This window comes from Talpa europaea (assembly GCF_964194135.1).
Source record: "Talpa europaea genome assembly, chromosome: 4".
Lineage (NCBI taxonomy): Eukaryota > Metazoa > Chordata > Mammalia > Eulipotyphla > Talpidae > Talpa > Talpa europaea.
The window spans coordinates 142,457,491-142,481,512 of record NC_140070.1 but is presented as its reverse complement, the minus strand read 5'-3'; the positions used below and the strand labels follow the sequence as shown (position 1 = coordinate 142,481,512).

Genomic DNA, 24,022 nt, shown 5'->3' with positions numbered 1-24,022 from the left:
GGAGGGCAAAGGCTGGGGTTCACACACGTCTCTGATTTCTGAGGGGTGCCCTGCAGAGACGCATGGGCTGGGGACCACTGTGACAATCTTTATCCAGCTGCTTGGTCATTTCGGGGGTGGGGAGAGTGTTGTCAGGCAGGTTTACTCACAGGAGCAGAGTCTCCCTGCCAGCTTCAGAGAGCAGGGGGAGACTGTCCTGACTCACAGGCTGGTTTGGGGGTGTCAGGCACAGAGGAAAATTCCCCAACCCTCTGGGCTCCTCTTGGGTTGGCTGAGTCATCAAAACAGCATGAGAGGAGCTGGCACAGGGGCACAGGGGAAGAGTGTGTCTAGCTTGGTGCACACAGGGGAGCTGCAGGGAGCTCCGGGGCCCCGCCACTGGCTGAGTGCGGGGGGGGGGGGGGGGGGGGGGGGGGGGTTGGGGATGGGGGAAGAGGGTTGAGATACTAAACTAAGGAATGGGGTAAAGGGGCACAGAAGAGAGGGAGGGGGACTCCACACGATGAGAAGGGGGCTCCAGGAGTGGCAACAGCTTCCTCTGCCATTAGGGGGGTGACAAAAGGATCAAGGGAAGCGGCAGGGCTTCTCCTTAGCTTCCAGAGCCTTCTGCCGGAGCCTGCTGCCAGACCCGGGCGCCCGAGGAGACCGACTATCTTGAGGTACCTGGCACCTTCGGGGAGCCTTGACTCAGGCTCTTTCAATGTCCTCACTTAGACAAGCCCAACACAGCAGCCCCGAGCTGCACCAGGAAAGAAACTCCGCCACCCGATTCCCCACGAGCCTGGGCAGAGGACAGGCAGCTCCGGCAGGTAAAAACCCACACGGTCCCCAGAGCAGGAGGCCACCCGCCGAGCGGAGCCTGCCCTCGGCCTCTGTCGCGGCCCAGCCGCTCCTTTTGCAGAGCCCTCCGCTCGGGGATCGTGTTCCTTCCATCTGCCTCGGCAGCCAGGACACAGGAGCCCGAACGAAGCCAAAGCTCTGGTCTTGGGAGCAAAAATAGCCCGTGAGTCACGGCGGAGCCAGACCAGACAAACCTGGTTTTGTCACCAGGCGGGGCCAAGCCAGGGAGCTGCGCTTCCTCCCCTGCGGAGGGCGTCTCTGCCGGAGCCGTGCAGGGCCTGGCAACACACAGGAGGGAAGCCCCGTCCCTGGGGTGAGTTTAGCCGGCAAAAGCCCCAGGCTGGAGGTGGTATCATCTGGATGCTGAAAAGGTGTGGGCAACTCCGTGGGGCTGAGGACAGGCCAGGGCTGGCGTGACCCCACAGGTGGGAAAAGAGCCCCCCCAGGCCCAGGGCAGGCTTCCTCACAGGAGGTGAGCGGGCAGGCCTCGCCCGGTCAAGGGACCTTGGGAAGCATGGATGTGAGTCTGCTGGCGTGTGGCTTCAAGGGACTGCACAGGTTCACGGCAGCCACACTGCAGGCCTGGGCAGGCGAGGGCACTGAGGCACAGAGAGCTTAAGAAACTCGCTCAGGGGCCTCCCTGGTGGCACAAGGGGTTAAGCATCAGCACTTTGAAGTAGCCTCTGCAGCATGAGTTCGATTCCCAGCTGGCCAGGGAGATACCCACATGGCACAGGACACATCTTCTGCCTTGCCTGCTGCTCCCCTCAGCAGTGTATTTCCTCAGTCTGCCTGTTCTGTTCCCCGCTCTGTCTCTGGTGAGTCCTCTCACCCCACTCTGGCCTCGCACCTCTGGCCTGCACCCCAGCTCTTGTATGCATAAATAAATAAATCTTTTTAAAAAGAAGAAACTTGCTCAGGTCTTAAAATTGCAGCTCATGGCTAGCACGCAGCCCTCTGCCCTCACAGGCGGTGCTTTCTCTGTCTCACAGACCTGGTGAGGGAGGACCCCAGGGCGGTGGAGCCCACCCATCCTCAAGCACGGTGTTCCTAAGCCAGTGAGGCCCCATGAAAAGGGAGGCAGAGACTGGAGGAGTGTGGCCCCGAGCCAAGGGCGCCTGCAGCTGCAGGTGTGGAGCAGCAGGGAGGCTCAGCCCTTGGACCCGGGGGGAGCCGGCTCCTGATGGCAGTCTGGCCTCCAGAGCTGTGGGAGTGCAGGGGTCTGTGGCTTTAGGTCACCCTTCCCGTGGGTAAGTTGCCATAGCACTAGTCCGTGGAGGTGCCAGGATGATGTTTCACACCAGCGTGGGGGATGGAATCTTCCCCTTGTTTAAATGTTTCTAAGTTGTGGCTGGTGTGTGTGTGTAGGGGTATGTGTAGGGGAGGGGGTGTGTGTGTAGGGGTGTGTGTGTCTGTAGGGGTGTGTGTAGGGGTGTGTGTTCGCACACATGTGCACGTTTTCATCTGCTCTTCTCAGCTTCGCCCTGACCTCGCCCCACAAGGCACACAGGTCAGCAGGGTGTAGCCCCCCACCCTTCACCTTTGCTGACTGAGCTGATCCCCTGTCAGCACTGAGATGATTTCCAGTCTTGTTTTCCACTTAGAACGACCACAGGGAATCTGTCAAGTCGTGAAGCACGCGGGTACATGTGTTGCTGACGTAGAAGATCATGACTTTTTCTTTGCTCTGTGTTAAAAAAGAAAGCTTTTCCAGGTTGGTTTCTTCAAATTCACCATCCCTTGGCCCACCTTTAATACAAACACCCTCAATGAGCGCCTCGCAGGTGGGTTCTCGGGACTGCTGATTCTGCCTCTAGAACTTGCTGGAAAAATAAAATACCATTTAATTATTTCTGATGTAATGAAGATGAAAGATGTAATAGGTCATATATCACTTCCATGGACGGGCTAAAAATCCTTTTATGAAAATATACTCAATAGTTGGCAAATTTCACAGCGGCGCTAAGGGCTGGCAACACCGCCCCCCAGTGGCGACCCCAGCGCCGGCTCCGGGAGGAAGCAGAGACCCAGCCCTTTGCCAACCAGGGCACAGCCAGGCGGGAGCCCGTGGGTGGGGCTCGCCTTGGGGTGGCTTCCAGAACACAGCGGCTTCTCTCATTCCTCTAACCTTGGGGTAGAAGCAGAGCGGCACTGGAGAGGGCGGCAAAGGTTTCTTACACTCAGCTCCTCCTCTGGGCCTCAAGCTCCATCTTACCGGCCCTTCGCTGCACCTTCCAGATTTCCCAGCTCTCCAGCCGGCAGGTGGCGGCGCTGACAGTGTGTTGAAGCTCTTGAATTTGGGTTTTTTTTTTTTTTGCAGGTGCCTGGCTGGGGGTCTTCCTCGCCTCTAGAAGCTGAGGCCTGGGCCTGGTCAAAGCCTAGATTTGAGGCAGTTTTGCTGAGTTTTGACTGTGACGCCCATAGGAGGCTGGTGCCGCCAGCGCGGGGAGGGGAGAGCCAGCTGTGGGGCGAGGCGGCCTGGGCCCCAGCCCCAGGAGGCCCTCCTGGCCACACACTGCTCCTGGGACCTGGGGTGCTGGAGACACTGTTGCTGACACTTGGATGCCTTCCCCAGGGAACAGTTACGAGGCTTCCAATCACTTTGGGTGTCCAAGCCACACGGTTGCCCTAACCAAGCCCGTTACTCATCATGAATGTGTAACAAGGATTTACGAATCATTTGTTACCATAAATGATTTCAAAGGGGCTTCACGTATTGTCTCACAAACAAAACTCGAGGAAAACTGCACTTCTGAAGGCCGTCGGGCTCACAGGGGCACTTTTCTCCACGCTGACCTTGTGGACAGTAAAGACAGGACTTCTGCTCAGCGGGGAAACCAGAGCAAAGGCCTCCCCAGCCACCACCCTGCCCGTGGAGCTGCTACGACTTCGCAGGACTCATGAACAGCCCCAGATGGACCAAGACCAGGGCTGGCAGCTCCGTCCCTCACAGGCGCCGTGTCCTCCGGGCACCGGGGCTGGGACGTGCAGCCGCATGGGGTCACCCATCCCCACACAAGGTCTCTTAGGGCCCGCTTAGCACAAGGCTTTTTCCTGTGACCTCCTTTCTGGCTCCCTTGCAGCAAGGATCCACACCTCACCACAGAGATAATGGGCAGCCACTGACTAGACACCCCATCCGGCCACAGACCCAGAATGGGGAGAAGGTGCTCGCACTCCCCAACCCCTGGGAGGAAGTACTACCTCGCAGGCCAGGCTTTGTAGAAGCTTCTCCAGTAAACCCCTGGGTGGAGGCAGGTGAATGAGACCGCCACACTGAGGTAAGTCCACCTGGGCTTTTATGGCCGATTCTGTCGTTAAGACTCAAGGGTGACAGCTGACGACAGGGCAGTGGCCGCGTTCACGACACAGGCTGAAGGTCCCCCCACTGATGCTCAGTGTTGGGCATGTCGGGGAGCAGGCTGGCTGCCCCACCACGGTCCTCCCCACAGGGAGCCTTTAAAAAGCCCTGATGTACAGTGCAGGCTGCAGCCCTCGGAGAGGGACTGGGGCATCAGTACCTTTGTGAGCTCTCTGGGGGCCCCGGGGTGAGACCCAGATCCTGTGTGACATTCTGAAATACCTTCACCTTGACGAGACCCACCAAGACCTGCTCCATGCACGCTCCATGAACTGTCCCTCGCCTGCCGCTCTCCCGTCCAGGGGGCCTCCTTTCCTGGCGGAGGGGCCTGGGCAGTGAGCCACAAACCGGGGCTTCCTTCCCACCGCTCCATTACATGGGCCTGAGTTGGAGTGAGGGCCTGGCAGCCTTGACGGTGGGTCCTGAATGCCCCTTCAGTCCCTTTCAGAGTGGGCAGACAGCCTGGGTGGAGCCAAAGCGACAGGTGCCAGCTTTACGTAATTCCTCTGGAATGGACCCCCTTCCCAGCGTGAGGCAGCCCGGCCAGTTGTGCCCACCAGGACGCCGGCTCCGGCCTCTGCCTCCCGAGGGCTTCTGCCTCCCGAGGGCTCTCTGGTCAGGCTCTTCTGCCTCCCGAGGGCTCTCTGGTCAGGCCTCTGCTTCCCGAGGGCTTCTGAGCCAAGGCCACGCGTGTGACTCCTCACCTGCAGCCACAGCTCAGCCCAGGTCCCTCGGTTCCTCCCAACACAAAGCAAGTCCTCACCCGGGACAGGAGGAAGCAGAGGCAGACAAACTGCTGAGTAAAGTGATTATTTTTCCTTTGAAAAATCAGTCTAAAAACTCAGAGTATTTGGATACCAAATTGTACCTAAAACAAAATCTCAGCTCTCTCTTAAAAAAAAAAAAAAAGAAAGAAAGAAACAGAACAATCTAATGTTATGAAGGAAATATGCCAGAATACTAGTAAGGGTCCCTTCTGGTGGTGAGATAATGGGGGATTCCCACCTCAACCTGTTTCTTGGCCTGTACTCCAGCTCATGGACCTTCTAGAATGAGCATTATTAAAATCAGGAAATGAACATAAACTTCTGAAATTAACTATTTAGAAGCTAAAGCGAATAGTCAAACATTCTAAAGCTCAACAGAATAAACCTTCTCAAGTTACTTTCTCTTCTTTCAACTTCCAGCTTTAGGAAGAGTCCACCCTTGAGGCATCTGTCCTTCCTGATCAGTGCTTCAAGGGAGGACTTACTGATTTCCACACCAGATAATGCTGAACTGCTCCAGTGTCAGGAACGCATGGCAAGGTTTGGTCTGTTAAAATGTTCGCGTCTCCAAGGTGACGAAGCATGGTGAACACAAGAGCAAACACCTTTCTGGAAAAAAGCCAGTCCATGTGTATCCTGGGTGTCCTTGAGGCCCCATCTGAAGCCGCTGGTCTCAGGCTGGGGTCAGGGGACGCATCCGGCGTCTTGTCAGGCATCCACACCTGAGCTGCCGACGACGCTGCCGACGACAGGCTCACCGAGCCTGGGCCGCTTGAGCTCTGGAGGCGCGCCCTGCGGGTCTGAAGCAGTGAGGGGGACTTCAGAGCGATGCTTACAGGATAAACTGGTGCCCAGACAGGGAGCGATGGGCCTGGCAGGCCTCCTATCCAGCGCTGATGTACAAGAAGGATCTGTACCCATATTCCCAACCGGGGGCGATTATGCCTCCCAAGGGGCAGGGGGTAATGCCCAGTAATAGGGTGTCCCAGAGTGGACGGAGCACCGGCATCCAGGTTATTCAACACCCCACAACCACAGGGGGGCCTCCACAACAAAGGACCTCCCCGCCCGCGAGGCCACCAGTGAGTGCTGAGGGGGAGAGCCTGGTCCACAGCACCTCCTGACCCTGCCTCCCGGCCCTCCAGCTGCCCCACAGGGAGGGGCTGCACAAAGGGGTCTCCCTGATGAAAAGAAATAAGCAACGAATTTAAATGATGGGTCCAGTGAGATGCATGACCCCAGCTTTCTCAGGACAAGAGGGGAGATGCTCTACCTCGGACTACAGGAAGCCAGAAACAGCCACTTACCTGACTGCACGTCCTCTGTGGCAGGGGCGGGGGTGACGCTGGCCGGTACAGAATTCGGGGACGTGTCTGTCTTTAAGGGCACTAAGTTTATTCTCCTTGATGAGAAAAAGAAGTAAAGGGGATGGGGTTCATCAGCATCGGGACGTGTCAGATGCCAAACTTGCTGAAAGAAACACTTGAAATTTTCAGCTGATCAGATCAAGCATTATCTGCAACACTGAAGTGACCACTTAACAGGTGGCTGAGTGGCATCACGCACGCGGTGCCCACCCCTCCCAGCCCAGGTCAGGCTGAACAGTCAGGGAGACGAGGCCGCAGCTGCGTGGCAGCCTCGAGGGCCGGAGCCCCCTGCTGGACGCCGCGGGTCAAGGCTGCCCGACTGGTTTTCCTCCAACACACCCTTCCTTACAGCCCAGTCTTCATCTTCAAATTCAGATTTAAATTTATTATCTAAACCAAAAACAATATCACTCAAGGAGCTTGGTAAGTACTCAGAAGAATCAACAGGCAAGAAAACGGATCATATCAAAAATCTGCCCAAGGACATCGCCCCCCTCTTTTCTCCTACCTAAAAGCAAAACAAACGAGAGCCCACAAGGCGAGGCCCCAGCAGGAAGCCAGAGACTGAAGGGCGCCGAGCCCCGCCACACCCCGCGCAGGTGACCGGCTGGCGGGCCCCATGATGGTGGGGACACGGGGGGCGGGAGGGGCGCCAGTGCCCCTGTTCATGTCACCCAGCTGCCCTGGCCCGCGCCCAGGCCTCCAGGTGGTCTCTCAGAGGGCAGGAGGCAGCAGCAAGGAGGGGGTGACCCCTCACAGCTGTGAGGAAGGGCCCTTGTGGCCTGGGAGCGGCACGGTGGCAGCTGGCACTGTACCCTTAGGACCCGGCTCCCTGACTCGCTGCTGTGGAAGGGCCTGTCACTGCCGGGGGTCAGGACTAGGCACCCCTTGGCCTTCAGGGCTGTACACTGACGGGAACAGAAGCCTAAACAAAGCACCTTCTGTGAACATGGGTGGGCGACAGAGAGGGGGAGCGAATGAGGGTCTTCCGGGGAGCCGGGCGTCACGTCCCGGACCCCAGAGGAGGGAGAGGGTGCGATCACACAGGGCCGGGCATGCGTGGGGCGCCGGGCCTCAGGGTGGGCCAGGAGGCACCCAGGGGCCAGGGTGCACGGAACCCACAGCCAAGGAAGCTGCCCGCACAGAGTGTGAGGAGGCGCCTGGAGGAGGCACCTCCACATGGGGGTTGGGACCCACCAGGTACTGTTCTCAATTCAACAGCAATTCCCGACGCCCTGGCAGGTCCTTACCGGGGCGTGGTCTTGCTCCAGGCCTGCAGCGTGTTCAGCGTGACCCTCCGGGCCGGGGGGGCCTTCGCGTTTTGGCTGCTGGGTTGCAGGGTCTTCTTCTCCTCCAAGGGCCCCGGCAAGGAGCTCCTGGCAGCGGGGGTGGCCGCGGGGGTGTCCTTAGGCACTGGGGGGACTGGAGACTGTTTGGCCTGAGGCGGGGTGGTACTGGGACTGCTGGGGTCCGGCATTTTGCCGGCTGGGGTCCCTTCCACCGACCTGGGTCCCGGCGAGGACCCCGGGTGCATCTGACTCTTGGTTTTCTTGGCGACGTCAAGAGTTCCCAGGCTCAGGACTGGCTTTTCTCTCAGAGGCACGCCGAGCTCGTCCTTTGCAAAGGTCACGAAGGAACAGTAGCCGTCGGTGGAGGAGATGGCCAGGAAGGCCCCGTCGCTGGACCTGGTTCCCAAAATGGGGAAAGTCAGAACGGTCGGCACTCGGTGCTCTTGCTCCCAGTGCGAGGAGGGAATTCAAGCAAAATCAGCTTTGCTTGAAGGCACGAGTTGGGGGAAACAATGTTCAAAGGGCTGTGTGCTCCGTGCGCCCCTCCGTGCCCGGCCCAGCCTCAAGTCACTGCGACACGGCCGCACGGCCGTCGAACCGCACCTAAATAAAAGTGAGATGACCTTCCTTTCCAAAGTTAAGTGACAGAGAAAGATGTCATGAAGCGCCCAGAAACATGGCCAGGCCGGAGCTGAACCTGAGCCATGTGGAGGCTGGGCCCGGGGGCCGAGGCGCCGAGCACCGGGGCGACAGGTGGCCACAGTGACAGCCCGGGACGGCCCGCCCCAGCCCTCTACCAGCCTGGCCGGCAGGGCTCGCGAGTGGGTGTCCCCCAACAGCCTGGCAGGTCCTTGCAGGGGCTCCCCTCAGTTTCTAGGACTGAGATGAACCCCACAGGCCAACCTGAGTGGCGCCAGCACCACTGCTGCCACAGCAGGACACACCTGGGGAGACCAGAAAAAGCGTTTCTTGTAATGCTGGCTCCTTAAAAAATATGGTAAGTTGGGGCCCATAAGCCACCTTCAGTGACCAGCAGCCGTCTGCCAAGCCCTGGGTGGGGCAAGCCCTGTCCGCAGCCCCCCTCCACGCTGCTCACCAAGAAAGGTCGCTCAGGGTGTGGTAGTGGATGTTAGACACGTAGCCGAAGGGGAAGGGCTGCTGCGTGTCATACAGGAGCACCGAGTCCTCCGAAGCCACGGCGAACACCATGCGGTAGGGCAGGTCCGCCAGCTCCACCCCCGGCTCCTGAGGCCTGTCTGCAGGGGGAGTGGGACCAAGGAGGGCAGGTCAGCCGAGCAAGGCAAGGTTCCCAAAGAAACAAGTAACAAACTCCCCCAAGAGCCCTCTCCTAGCCTCCCCTGGTGGCGCAGCGGTTGAGCGCTGGGCTGCGAGGCTCTATAGCGCTGGTTCCGTTCCCCCCCCTAAAAAAAAGAGCCGGCGAGGGTTCCACAAAAAAAAAAAGAGCCCTCTCCTAGGGGACACAGACTCTTACTAAAGACGACTTTTAAGTGCGTTACAAATAATTCCGCTTTTCATGTTATTTCATATACATGATGAAGAGACCCAGCATGGGCCATGCTTCAAGGAAAGAGAAGCTGTGTGAATGAGGCAAGGCAACCTGAGAGGTGGTTTCTGAGGAGGAAAACTAAGTCACTAAGAAGCATGTTATCCATTGATGCTTTCCTGCTCTTCTGAGTTAATTGCATTCTTTCACATAAAGGATTTCAAAAGTTAAAAAACTATTTCCAAGGGCCTCCCTGGTGGTGCAAGGGGTTAAGCACCGCACTATGAAGCAATCCGCAGCCTCTGTTGCACGAATTCGATCCCCGGCCAGCCAGGGAACTACCCACATGGCGCGGCAGACCTCTCCTGACTCGCCCGCTGCTCCCCTCAGGAGTGTACTTCGGTCATTCTCCCTGTTCTGTTCCCCACGCTGTCTCTGGTGAATCCTCTCACCTCCTGCACCTCTGGCCTGTACCCCAGCTCTTATATAAATAAATAAATCTTTAAAAAAAAAAAAAAAACAACTATTTCCATTTCCAGCCACAGAGTAAACAGCAACTGGATATACCCTCCCCACCTGAAACAACTAAAATACCAGGCAAGTGACAGCGAACAATGTTTTTTTAAGACAGTGACCAGCAGGCAGTAGTCTCTGAGAAATGGGAAACAAATGTGCGAGTCCTACAATTGTCTCAGTGAGCTGCCTGAGTTTCCAGGCCAAGCAAAGGCAGAAGACATGCAAGCAGAGCCAAGCAGGCACCCTGAGATAAGAGGATGGAGCCAGGTGTTCAGGAAGGGCAAGGCAGCTGCAGGGTGGAGGACCAGAGGTAGCTGCTGCTGAGGTAGGCCTCTGGGGCCTCCCCTGAGCACTGGAGTGCGTGCATGTGAGGCTGGGTAGAACTATGGGAAGAAAGAGCTATGCCTGAAGCTCATACCAGGCACTGATTTTACTGGGCTTTGATTAGAGAGTGGAAGAGGAATCACGTTTCCTGATTTTCAAACAATATTACAAAGCAATAGCAATTAAAACAGTATGGCAGTGACATAAAAACAGATACAAAAAAAAAAAAGATACAAAGATCAAAGGAACAAAATAAAGAGCCCAGAAGTAAACCCAGACATATACGTCAATTAATTTACCACAAAGGAGCCAAGAATATACAGAGAAAAGGACAGAGAGCATTATGCTGAGTGAAGTAGGTCAGACAGGGAACTGTATAATCTTACCCATGAAAGCTGTAAAACCAAGTTCACGGATACAGACTGGTGATTGCCAGAAGCAGGGATGGAGGAGGGTGGGAAAAATGGGTAAAGGTGGACAAAAGTTAAAAAAAAAAAAGTTTATGAAAAAAATACACATTAAAAAAAAGCTGTGTGTGGGGTCAGAGAATAAAAAGAAAGTTCTTAACTTTCTTTTTAACACATATAAACACACACTGATTTATAATGTGTGCATATAAACACACTGATTTATAATGACACACCTGAAACTTAGATGGTACAATGCAATGCTTCTTCAATAAAAAAATACTTTAGAAAAATCCAATTCAGACTTAATTTTACAACAAAGAAAGTGGATGATGAATATCCCACCTGCTTCAGTAGAAAACAAAACCAGCCTGTGTATGACAGAGAGCCTACCCCAGACGATGCACAAAGCTGACACCTAGTCCCCTAACACCAGTCACCTGAGTCCACCACTGGCCTCAACTCAAAGTAGACGGGACAGCAGCGGACGGCCAGCGTCGCCTTCCCAGGACACGGAAGATGGGCAATCGGCCTGAAAGATGAATCAGCGTTTCAGGAAAAGGCAACGTTACTCAACAAAGGGGAAAGAGAGTAAACATTCCAAGTATTTCCTCAATCGCATACCTTTTAAGATTCTTCCTGGAGAAAACATAAGTCGTATTCGTGACATTTTCACCAGATTCCACACATCCCGCTGGAGAAGCAGGGAACACGGGGAGAGGAAGGAAAGGCAGTGTTTTATCAACTCTTCACCGGTAAAAACGAGAGCATCCGATTCTGCTCTGTGGCATATTTCCCCTGCAGGTGTGTTCCCCGGACAATGTTTTGGTGGCTGAGGACAACCACGCACACCGTGTCCCGTCTGCGCGCCCTCCCACACCTGCGACAGCCATTCCCCACCAAGTCAGGAAGACACAAGGAGGGGGCCTCACTGCCGAGAACCCTTTGCTGCGAACACCGCCAACACCTGCTGGTGAGCTCGCTGAGAGGCCCTCGCTCTCCGTTCCCAGACCCCGATCTCAGCCGCCCTTCAGAGCCTGGGACGCGGCGGCCTCTTCCCATCTGCTGATGGAGCCAGCAGGCGCCCACGACCCTCACGGAAATCATGGTGGCAGCTGAATTCTTAGCACATGAAACATCTTTGCATGTATTCCAAACTTGTTTAATACCCTTCAGTAAGATCCCTGGCCTTCTTCATAAAGCCTTCACCCTTGACTAAATTTCCCCATGTCATCCCATGTCTCAGGAGTTTTATACTCTTACGGATGGAATATTCCTCTTTACTTACTCCAGTATAAAAAAACACACTAGACTTTTCTGTATTTCACAATATCCAGTCACCTAGCAATTTTTTTTATTCTAATTGCATTTATTTACAGCTCTTGGATTTCCTAGAAATTCAACCCTGTGGCAAAGTTTTGCTTCTTTTGCAACCTTTGTAAATTTTTTCTCGTTTCCACATTTATTGATACCACAAAGAACAATGGTAATAGCAGACACCCACCTGTGATTTTATCTGAAATATTTTTGAACTGCCATTTAGTAAAGGATTTGCTTGAATTTAGTAACTTTTAATATGTTTGTCACTTATTCCTGCTCACTCCTCACGTGTTCTCCATGTAGTTCCTCTAAGGCTGAGCCCACACAGACACATGTGTCTGGCTCATGCCCCCTTGGAGCCTCCCCTGCCCAGCCTGGGGAACTCCTGGCAGCAAACCTGACCTGCGTGCACCTGACCTTGGCCCATCCGCGGAGGGCGCGGGGTGGAGAGCAGCAGTCTCCTCTGAGAACACCCCGGCCTTGTGCCATCCCGGCCAGGGCTGACCTTGAGGGGCTCCATCTCCTCCTGCACCTGCCCTTGCTGATTTTGCTGGCTCTCCAGACGGCACCCCGCCCTCCCACGGGCTGCTCCTGCCTGACCTGTCCCTGCATCTAGATCCTGTCCGAGTGGGGAGGATAAAGGCACCCAGCACTCGCCGAAGAATGATAACTGGGGAAAGGCATTCATTCAAGTTTTTAGAAGTGAAATCTCTGCGGGACTTGTCTATCACTCTTAGTCTAACTGCTCCCAAGCTTGTCTGCATATGCAAATTGTATGCTAATCATCTTACTAAAATTCTGAAACCTGTCTGCACACCCCAACCTAATTAAATCACAGGGACGAGGAGACACAGGCATCAGCACTGCTTGGAAGCCCCCCTGGAGACGCCCGTGTGTTGGGGACCACAGCTCTGAATGGGATGCACTGAGCTGAAAAGCCTCACAAAGTTGGGGCACAGATGCCACCGCTGCCACCAGCAGGGCCTCAGGTGGACAGCCTGGAAACACACCTGGCGTGAGGAGCAAGGACCCGTCGGGAGTAAAGCTCAGTCTGCGGAAGAAAGACTTCATGCTGTCGTCATGAAACATCCGGTAGCTTCTTGCCTGTGACACACGAAGTGCAGCCAATGTCCCAAGACCATACATTCCCATCAAGGCTTCCCCATGCCTGGGGCTTTCCCCTCGCGCCTTTTATCCTCACATTGTAATACGTGAAACTGAAATGCATTACAAATCAAACCATCGTCAAGCCTGCAGGAGTCACGGCTCGTGACCGGATCAGCCGTTTTTGTTAAAGAGAAAGCTGTGTGGGGTCTCCCCGGTGGTACAAGGGGTGAAGACGCCGCACTGTGAGGCTGTCCACAGCCACTGCAAGGCGAGTTCCATCCCTGGCCAGGGAGCTCCCCACAGGGCGCAGCAGACCTCTCCTGGCTCCCCGCTGCTCCCCTCAGCAGTGGATTTCAGTAGAGCCGCCTGGTTTGCTCCCCACTCTGTCTCTGGTGAATCCTCTCACCCCTGCGCCTCTGGCCTGTACCCCAGTTTTTGTATGCATAAATAAATAAATCTTTATTAAAAAAAGAAAAAGCTGTGTCTGTGTGTGGTCTGTTTGTGTGAAACCTCAACTATGAGAAAAAACAACCCCATGAAAACACACACCACGCAGGATGGCGGTCTGTCGGGGCCGTGACAGGAGACAGGGGCAGGCAGGGCGCCCTCGGCCTGTATGTGCACAGGCATCCGGCGCTTCCGACCGAATGGCCGCCGAGGAGGCGGCAATCACCAAACCGGCAAACACACTAACTCTCCAAACCACGTTTCTTGGACACTGGGTAGAGGAGTTTTTGCCACATTCACTGGCACTTTCCGAACACTAAGTGTTTATTCCTGGCAACCGGACACTGCTCCCCTCATTCCACAGGCCCAGCTCCCGGGCAGCCCAAGGCTGCGGCTGCACATCCTCCGTCCCAGTGACCAGCGTGCTCCCTCTCAGCCCAGCGCCTGACCGGAGACACCCGCCTCCAGGACAGGCCGGGCCCACCCGCCAGCCCACTCGGGGTCAGCATTCCCATCCCCTCCTGGCCTGGAGGGCCGTCTCTGGCTGAGTCTCCGCTGCCCGCCCGTGTCCTGCCTGCCGTGGGGTCGCCTGCCTCGGTGCCGGGCTGGCGCTGGGCCCTTCTGAGGCCAGCAGTTCTTGAACCTCCTTGTCGCTGTGCCTCAGAATCCCAGGAGGCCCTGCCCACCTCAAGCCAAATGGACTCATCTCTGGGGGTCAGGCCCAGACGGTGACTCCACGGTACCACAGGGTAAGAAGCCACGATCCTCACCATCAGCTCTCCCAAAACTTCTACTTTGCCTTCATTCCAGGGCCAGCGGACGTTAGATTTGCTGTGACTACAAGTAGCTGAATATTCGTGAGGCCTATCCTGACTAAGGAGTGGGGTGCCTGACACCTCTGATTTTTTAAAATTCCTTGTTTCAAGAACCCAATTAAGGGGACCTCCCCGACATTCCCACCGCACAGCCCGCCCGCACACTGACTGAGCCTCGGTTGCCCAGGAGGAAGCCCAGCCGCAGCGCAGGCGCGGGCCCTTGAGCCCTGTCGGCTGCTGGGTGCGGGGGAGCGCGGCACCCCAGTCCCGGCAGCGGGGTGCTAGCAGAGTGGGGACGGGATGTACCTCTCCTTCAGCCCCTATTCCAGACAGCATCTTTGAAACATTAAAAGCCACGCGTTTCTTCTGTGTGCTGTACACCCTCAGGATCCTAAACAAAGAAGAAATGTCACATTTGTCTCTCCCAGCAAATGAATCACGTTCCACATGCAGACAATCAACCTCGTACCACACTGAAGGCCGACTCGGCCGCCATCCCATTTGCTCAACTGAAAATTACAACAGCACCAAGAGTGACCTCAAGCGTGTTGCTGAAGAAGGAGGGGCATGCCACAGCATTTTTATTGAATGATTCATCTCGTCACGTGAGATGGGCCGGATGGTCTTGCCCTCAGGGATTGGCATGAATAAGGAAAATTTGGTGGTTAGTAATTCACATGATTCCCACTAGCTAATCCAGTTCTCTTGCTCCTGATTACCTGAATAAAATACATGTGTCAGAAGATAAGTAACTTTTGGAACAGGAGACTCTATGACAAATAACCGTGAGCTTCCATTTTGCCTTCATTCCAGGGCCAGCAGAAACTAGATTTGCTGTAACTACAAGTAGCTGAATATTCGTGAGGCCTATTCTGACTAAGGAGTGGGGTGCCTGACACCTCTGATTTTTAAAAAGTCCTTGTTTCAAGAACCCAATTAAGGGGGCCTCCCTGGTGGCACAAGGGGTTAAGTCTCAGCACGACGACGAAGCTATCCACAGCTACTGCAGCATGTGTTTGATTCCTGCCCTGGGAGCTGACCCACAGGGTGCAGCAGACCTCTCCTGTCTCCCTGCTGCTCCTCTGAGCAGTGTGTTTCAGTGGATCTGCCTGCTCTGCTCCCCACTCTGTCTCTGGTGAATCCTCTCACCCCCCATGCACCTCTGGCCTGCACCCCAGGCATAAATAAAAAAATCTTTAAAAAAAAGTAAACAATGAAGTGCAATCTTCTCCATAAACACAACAGACCCGCTTTCAAGAAGGACAAAACATCTCATTTTTATATCCACTTAAATGAAGCCATTAATATCACTGCATAATAAAACCGTGATCAAAAACATGAAGTAGCCCAATCTCACCATGACATACCCCTGAAGTTACATCTGTGAAAGACTTTTTTCCCCCAAAGTCCCCATGAATCAAATATAATTCAAAACTTGTGTTGCATTAACCCGCCCCTGCAACAAGAGGTACTAGGTGCAAACTCCCTGTGAGGCGCTCGCCCCAACGGACCAACTTCTTACTGTGGCCTAAAGAGCAGCAGGGAGTCAGAAAGCTGCAGATGAAAACAACAATAACAAAATCAAAGCTAGACTGTGGTTTACAGTGCTTCACTTATGATGAAAATACCTCTGCGGAAAAATACCCACCGGGGGCAAAGTGGAAGGTCAAGGGTGACAAGGAGGAAAGGTGGTGTGACAGAGCCCTCGTGCAGAAGCAAGAGGACTGGCCCACAAGTAAACAGAGAGGAAGAAAACTTGCCCAATACTGACGTACCTGTCGCAGCTCAGGGTAGCGACGTACTGACCCAGAGGATCCCAGGTCACTCCTTGCACGTAACTTTTATGCTCGTTAAAAATGGAGATCTTTTGTCCTGCCAAAACACAAATGGCATAACCAAAACCCGCTCAGCACAGAGGAAACTTCAATTCCAGTATGACTCCGCCCGCCCCACCCTTCACCCAGCAGGCAGTGACTGGTGTCAGGCTCAGGGGCCAATGGGGGTGACGCCACGGCCCGCTCCCAGGGGCTCACAGCTACTGGAGGGGGTGGCCATCACAGGCAGGCCCCGAAGGACAGGGTGCAGAGCAGGAGGGCAGCTCCTGCCGGGCAGGGGACAGCATCCATGGGCAGGGAGAGAAAGGCATTCAAAAGCCTGCCTGGGAGGGCCTCCCTGATGGCACAGGGGTTAAGTCTCAGCACTACGGAGCTTCTGCAGCTGGCCCACATGGCACAGCAGACCTCTCCTGTCTCCCCACTGCTCCCCTCAGCAGTGTATTTCAGTACATCTGCCTGTTCTGCTCCCTACTCTGTCTCTGGTGAATCCTCACTCCCCACACCCTGGCCTGAACCCCAGCTCTTGTACGCATAAATAAATCTTAAAAAAAAAAATAAAAGCCTGCCTGGGGTGTGGGTCAACCTAAGTGGCTGAGACCCACCGGGGGCAAAGTGGAAGGTCAAGGGTGACAAGGAGGAAAGGTGGTGTGACAAAGCCCTCGTGCAAAAGCAAGAGGACTGGCCCACAAGGTGTGAGCAGAGGGACATGAGCTGGAACGTGATCTGCGTACTAGAGATACCGAATTCTGTAGAGGAGCTTGGAGATTACAAAAGGAGGTGAGACACCAGGTGAGCAAGGAGGGCGTGAGCAATGCCAACAGGAAGGAAAAAGGGACTTTGGGGAAAATAGTAGATAAAGCCAGGGGCACACAGAGGTCACCTGGATAAAAAGACGAGGGGGAGATGAACTCTGGCCATTCTTAAAAAGACAAAACCCTCCTCTCTGCAGAGATGGCTTCGCTCACTCACTCACTCACTCACTCACACCTTCCTCCCTCCTCAACACCCCTGGGGGCTTTCACTCCCATCACCCTGAAGTCATCGGTCACCTGCACAGGTTGAATTCAACACCCACATTTTGAGCTAAGTGTGCTGCCCCTGGGCCTCCTTGAAACTCTGCAGGGAGTCTGCTGAGGTCAAGGTAGCCAGGGATTAAGAAGGGGGTTTAAGGGAAGGTTTGGAGAAGCTCCTGAGGAAAGGGGATTTGACCTCAGCCAGTGAAAGGGTAAGGGGGACAGAGACCCCTCAAGTCTGCACCCCTATGCCCGAGGGATCCGACTGTTTGAGCATGACATGACTGCTAAGCCTCATTCACTCTGACTGTGGCCCTGAAGCCGCACTGGACCCAGGCAGGGGCCGGTCCCTGGCCTGCGGAGCCAGCTGCCCACCTCAGCTCACTAGAGAAACTCTTCTTGCTGCTTCTGATGGTAGACTTCATGGACGCCTAGAACATTCTCCTTCCTCCTCCCCCCACCACCCGTGATTACAGAAATACACCCGCTACCTTTGCTCACGTCCCAGATGATAGCCGTGTTATCCACCGAGGCCGAGGCCATCACGTTGCCGTCAGTCGCCCAGCAGATGTCATAGACATCTTCTAAGTGACCCCTAGAATCCAAAAAATAAAGAGGGGAAAAGCAACTCTTGTTTTGAGGAGGAAAATGGAGAGGCCCACGGAGGGACACACGCGGGTGGGAGCTCAGGCGTGCACACCGGGCCTGGCAGGCGGCAGCCATCATCTGCCCTCCGGGGGCCTCCCTCTGACGTGCAGGCGAGCCCGCTGTACACGGGGAAGATCATGAACAGAAACCAGCACCCCCATCATCATCTTGCTTCTATCGTTTGAAGCTGAACCCGCTTCTGTCTTGCACAGCAAGAGTCTGAAGTTAGATGTAAAAGTCAAACGCCTTTGGGCCTGGTGCACGCGCAGGGTGAGGCCGTCACTGCCACGGTCCCCCCCCATTACCTCAGGGTTTTCACCACAGTCCAGTTCTCCTTGTTCAGCTGGGCCTCGTCCTCGTCCTGAAAAGCAATCTGTTCCGGCTCCTTGTTATCATTCACCTTCCACAGCAGGATGACAGCGTCTGTGGGGCAGAGCAGTTACAGATAAGCCAGGCTCCCCTGCAGACCCTGCACCCCAACTCCTCCTCGATACTGGACGGTGTGGATGCTGCGCAGACACGACGCCACCGTGCTTTCCTCTAAGACTCTGGGCCGGAAAGTGAGGTTTCCCTTCTGCACTAAAACTAATCAGCAACACACCAGAGTAAAGCTACAGTCGCTTCCAACAGAAGGGGCCCAGGTCAGCAAAGCAAGCGACCGCATTAACAAATCTCAAGGTGTGGCCTGTAAAACGGCTGGATGGGAAAGAAACAACCAGAGTCACCAATGCAAGGGTTGGCGGATGGTTCCTTGCAGTGCAGCCTGCAGCGAGCCGCTACCTCAGGGCTTCTGTCTTCTCCACTGTCAGATGAGGACACACAACACCCACATCATAGAGCCGCCGTGGGGGCCGACAGGTCATCCGCTTCCAGCAGTGACCACACAACGCTGGGCACACAGCCAGGGGTGCGGTGTGAGCTGTTAACATCATGGACACATCAGACACCTCAGCCTGATGGCACCTCTGGAATGAGGTGGAGAGAGCAGGGCATGCTCCCCGCACACCTGCAGACGGTGGCTGTGCTCCCCTCTAAGTGACTGCAATCCTGGCTGCAGACTCCAGTCTGGGAGCTCTGTGGAGGTGAGCGACCCTGACATGAACGCTCCCCACACGCCGCCTCACAGCAGGCTCCCGGCCTCCAAAGCCAAGGGACTTTGCAAAGCGAGTGCTCTTGTGTGGCCTCCAGAAGACAGCCTGCCAGTCGCCCCCAGTGAGGTTCCGCTACACACACACACACACACACACACACACACATGCACACACACACTCAGACACTCTGATCCCTTTTCCTCCTTTTGCAAACAAAATCTGAGCATTCTGTTCTATCTTGTACTGGCTTCTAGACTGTTCTAATAAGAAAGCATGGTAAAAAGATTTACTTTTTCTATATAGTTTTGCCATTTATGCACAAGCAGAAAATATAAATCAATCTACTCTAACAAGCACAATTTATAGGACCATTTGGATGACACCCCTTAAGTCAGTTAATCTTCTTTTTTTTTTTCCTCCAGTCCCACTAAGTCTTTATTCACTGTACTTCCCAGAGGAACGGGGAGGGGAGAGGGTCAGCCTGTATGCAGCAAAATGACCGCACACAGGGAAGGAAGCTCCCAGCGCAGCAAGACCAACCATCAACTGAACACTTCCTCGGGATGGGGTCCCGAAGCCCAAGGGGCCGAGCCTGCCACGGCTCTGGCATGAGGCGGAGAGAGCAGGGAGAGAACAGGCAGGCACCTGCTTTCCTACCCTCTCCTGCCCATGAGCTCAAGATTCCACACACAGCTTTGGTTTCCAGCAGCAACATGGACTGGATTAACCTGTGTCCTGTTCAACAATCTCGAGACCCCTTTGCCAGAACCCTTATGAGAGTTCCTGAGTCACCTGGAGGGACATCCACTGCCCTTTCTTGCCTCTCATCCCCACTTTCTGCGTGGAAGGCCCCCTCATTCCTAAGCCAGTTAATGAATGACAGAGGCCGGGAACGGCGGTGACCACTCCCCCGGCCACACAAACAGCCTGCACAGCCGCTGCGGACAGCAGAAGGGCCGGCGCCTTCCTCTGCGGTCTCCCAACCAGCCGGCGGGACAGCGAGAAAGGGGCCATTTTCCAACAGGTTTTCTCAGCTGCACCTCGCTGTCCAGCAAGCCCTCGGCTTCCCAGGGCCTCATGTCGCTCAACCAAGTGTCGGACTGAGAAAGCCAAGGGACGTCTAAGATAAAAAATCACACCCAACGGAAACCTCACCGTTCAACACGGGTCATGCAGAGACCTGGTTTCTGAAGAATTTAAACCAATACTCACCGTCTCCCCCAGACGCTAACATTTCCCCATTTGGAGAAAAACGCACGACGTTGACAGCTTTCGTATGGCGAGCGAGGTTGGACAAAAATTCTACAATGGCTTTTCCATCTGGTCCTTTTTCTACCTTCCAGATCTGCGGAAACCAAACATTCACTCAGAGACGTGCCGACCTCAGGCCGCCCTCCCGGAGGCAACGCCCCGGCCCTGCGTCTTCAGAAGAACGTATTATCTCGTGAACAGCGCAATGAAGCAGCCTCTTCTATCAGAAACATCCCCAGGCCGCCCTCCCACCTCGTTCTGGGACAAACTGCTCCCCAGTAGCGACTTCCATTCTATTTCTTTTTAAAGATTTGTTTTTATTTATTTTTGCGTAGAATTACTGGGGTGTAGGCCCGGGGTTGGGGACGTGCGTGTGAGAGGATTCCCCAGAGTCGGAGTGGGGAGCCGAACAGGCCGATCCACTGAAATCCCCTGCTGAGGGGAGCAGCGGGGCGGCGGCGAGGTCTGCCGCGCAGGGTGGGTAGCTCCCTGGCCGGGGATGGAACTCGTGCTGCAGGGGCTGGGGACAGCCTGAGGGCCCTGAGGCGAACCCCTTGCGCCACCAGGGAGGCCCCGGACTTGCATTCCGAAGTGTCGCCTCCAGCTGCAACAATCTAGGGACACGACCCGGGGAGAGGCCCAGCGGGCGCCCCGCTCACCCGGACCGCGGTGTCCACGCCCGCCGAGGCCAGGCGGTGCGTCCTCCCGGCCGGGCCGGGCTGGAAGTCCAGGCTGTACACCGGCTCCTTGTTGTGCCAGGCGATCTCGCACGTGATGACCTTCATCCTCGCGGCCCAGCCGCTGCGGGGGAGAGGGGGCGCCCGCGTGAGGGGGGCGCCCCAAGACGCGCGCCCGGAAGGCGAGCCCCACCCGGAGGCCACCGAGCGCCCCGCGCCCGCGGGAAGGTCTGGGGGCGCCTCATGGCCGGGGCCGCCGCCCGGGGAGCGGCCGCCGGGGTGGGGGGGCCGGGGGCGCGGCACGGGGAGCCGCCGCCGAGGGGGGCGCCGAGGGGGGCCGCGGGAGAGGAGGTCGGGCCGCGGGGCGACCCCGCTTTCCAGGGGCGCCCCCCGGGGGAGGGCCGCCCCGGGGTCTGCTCCGAGAAAGGGGCCGCGGGGGAAGGGCTGCCCGCGGAGAGTCGGCCGCAGGGAGCCCCACTTCCCAGCTGGGGGCCCGGGGCCGAGACGGGCCCCTCCCCCACCCGGACGCCGGAGACGCGGCGCTCGGCCGGAGACCGCCCGCCCGCCCGGGCGCCCCCGGACCCTGCGCCCGGCCTCGGCGCGCGCCTCCCGCCCCGGCCCCGCGCGATCCGGGACGCGCCCGCGGCGGCGCCCGGGAACCCGGGAACCCCCCGTACCTGCCGCCCGCCGCCGCGCCGCGCCGGTTCCCGCGCGCCGCAGGCCCCGCCCCCCGCTGGGCGGGACTCCCGGCTCCGCCCCCCGCTGGGCGGGACTCCCGGCTCCGCCCCCTGCTGGGCGGGACTCCGCCTCCGCCTCCTGGTGGGCGGGACCTCTTGGGGGCCCGCCTCCTGGTGGGCGGGACTCCTGGAGGTTCGTCTCCTGGTGGGCGGAGCTCAGGGCTCCGCCTCCTGGTGGGCGGGGCTCCCGGGCCCGGTTCCTGCCCGACGCCAGCGCCCGCGGGGGGTGAGTGAGCTCGGCAGGTGCTTCCCGCAGGCGCTCCCGCCCGGTGAGCACCTTCAGTGAACACCTGGCGCGCCTCTGCTGGGGCCACTGCTGGGGCCCTGGGCACCCTGGCGAAGAGGGGCCGAGCTGCCGCGGACTTTAACAAGTGAAAACAAAAGGAAGAGACAGCAGAAGGGGGTCCTGCGGGGACCCGGCTACCAGCCCTTGTTTGGATGCGACTTTGGACACTCCAGCTGGAAAAGTGATTATGAAATGACCAGAGAAATTTGAACACTGACTAGATTCGATATTATTGAACCTATTTTTATGGTATAGCAATGATTCTTTTGTTTTTAAATGCTCTTTAAATATTTCATGAGTTTTAAATGTTCATATTTTAGAGGCAATCCTAAATTATTTACAAGTGAAGTTATAGAATGTTTAGAATTTGCTTCAAAATATGCGAGAGGCAATAGAGAATCGAAAAACAGTAGAGAAAATCAACAGAGCCCAGACCTGGTTCTTTGAAAACATCAACAGAACTGACAAACCTTTCACAAAATCGACCAAGAAACAAATAATACTCAAATTACTAAAATCAGGAAAAAAGTGAAGCCATTTACTACTGATACCGGCGAAATGAAAGAGGATTATGTTTATAAAAAGAGGATCCTGTGAACGTGTGTATGCCAGCAAATTGGATGACCTAAATCATGAAGAAATAGAAATTCGGAATAGACCTGATACTGGTAAGTAAAGTGACTCAATAATTAATAACCTTCCAACACAGGCAGGCCCTGGACAGATGGCTGTGTAGATAGATGTGTGGTAGAATTTGGTGAATTCTACCAAACCTTTAAAAAAGAATTAATGCCAGTCCTTCTCAAACTCTTCCCCAAAATTAAAGCAGAAATACTCCATAACCCATTCTATAAAGCCTGCATTTCCCGGATATCAAAACAAGATAGACAACAAGAAAAGAAAAATACAGGTAAATATTATGAATATTGGTAAGATTCTAGCAAACCAAATTGAACAATATATTAAAAGGACGACACACCATAAGCAAGAGGGAGTTATACCTGGAATGCAAGTTTAACATAAGAAAATCAATCATTGTAATCCAACCTGCAAGAATGGGGGCAGGGAAAGGAACACATGATCACATCACCTGATGCAAAAAGGCACTTAACAAATTCAACAGGGCCTCCCGGGTGGCGCAGGTGGTTGAGCACCGTGCTGTGAAGCTGTCCACAGCCTCTGCAGCACAGGTTTGATTCCCGGCCAGCCGGGGAGATACCCACATGGTGCGGCAGACCTCTCCTGTCTCGCCCGCTGCTCCCCTCAGCAGTGCCTTTGGTTCATCCGTCTGCCTGTTCTGCTCCCCACTCTGTCTCTGGTGAATCCTCTCACCCTCCCATGCCTCTGACCTGTACCCCAGTTCTTGTATATAAAAAAAAAAATCTTAAAAAAAAATTTAAAACAAAAAATGTCAACACACTCATGGTTTAAAAGAAAGCGCAGACTAGAAGGTAATATGTATGCTAAAAGTCATATATAAAAACCCCACATCTGACATCATACTTAAAGGTTAAAGACCGAAATCTTCCCCCCCTAAGATCAGGAACAAGACAAGGGTGCCAGATGTCACCACTTCTCTTTAAACAGTTTTGGCAATTACAGCAAAAGCAGTTAAGCAAAAATAAAAATTAAAAAAGATATCCAAATTGAACGGGGAGAAGTCAAATCATCTCTTTGCGAATGATAACATCTTATCTAGAAAATCTTAGTTTACAGACACACACAAAAGCTGTTATGGTTAATAAATGAATTTAGCAAAATTTCAGGATATAGAGTCACACAAAAATCAGTTGTATTTCTAACACTAGCAATGAACAATTCAAAAAGGGCATTGAGAAAACAATTCCATTTATAATAGCTTCTAAAGGAAAAACACACTTAGGCATAAACTTAGGCAGAGGCAAATAATGCGTACAGGAACAGCTACAAAGCATTGCTGAAATTAAAGATATAAATAAGTGGAGGACCCCTTTGTGGGTTGGAATACTTAATATTGTTAAGAAAACAATACTGCCAAAAGTGATCTACAAATTCAAAGAAATTCCTATCCAAAATCTCAACGGTGTGTCTTGCAGAAACAGAAAAACCCACCTGGGAATTCGTATGGAGTCTAAAGGGACCCTGAATAATCAAAACCATCTTGAAAAAAGAGCAAAGTTGGAGGATTCATACTTTTTTTATTTCAAAACTTAATAGAAAGCTATAGTAATCAAAACAGTGTGGTAAGAGGCAGAAGACCAGGCTTACAGACCAAAGGAACAGTGAACCAAAATAATAAACCTTCACATATATGGCCAATCACTTTTTACCAGGGTTGAATGACCACTCAATGGAAGAAAAGTCTTTTTCGACAAGTGATGTTGGGGAAATGATATCAATATGTAAGAAGTTAGACTCTTCTATTACAGTCAAAGGTAACT

At 54.6% G+C, this 24,022-nt stretch overlaps 1 protein-coding gene across 1 annotated transcript; it reads right to left on the bottom strand.

The window, feature by feature from the left end:
• Positions 1-5,676: 5,676 nt before the first annotated feature.
• CHAF1B (chromatin assembly factor 1 subunit B) lies at positions 5,677-20,763 on the bottom strand (the record flags this gene model as incomplete). The annotated part of the gene is made up of 13 exons (XM_084232755.1): positions 20,562-20,763; positions 19,864-19,996; positions 17,866-17,983; positions 17,404-17,507; positions 15,840-15,936; positions 14,371-14,455; positions 12,706-12,799; positions 11,000-11,069; positions 10,816-10,907; positions 8,721-8,880; positions 7,586-8,020; positions 6,276-6,370; positions 5,677-5,768 (listed from the first exon to the last, which is right to left on the bottom strand). Exons 1-13 carry the CDS (start codon positions 20,685-20,687, stop codon positions 5,677-5,679), a joined length of 1,701 nt encoding a protein of 566 aa, XP_084088881.1. The 5' UTR covers positions 20,688-20,763.
• Between the last annotated feature and the right edge of the window lie 3,259 nt (positions 20,764-24,022).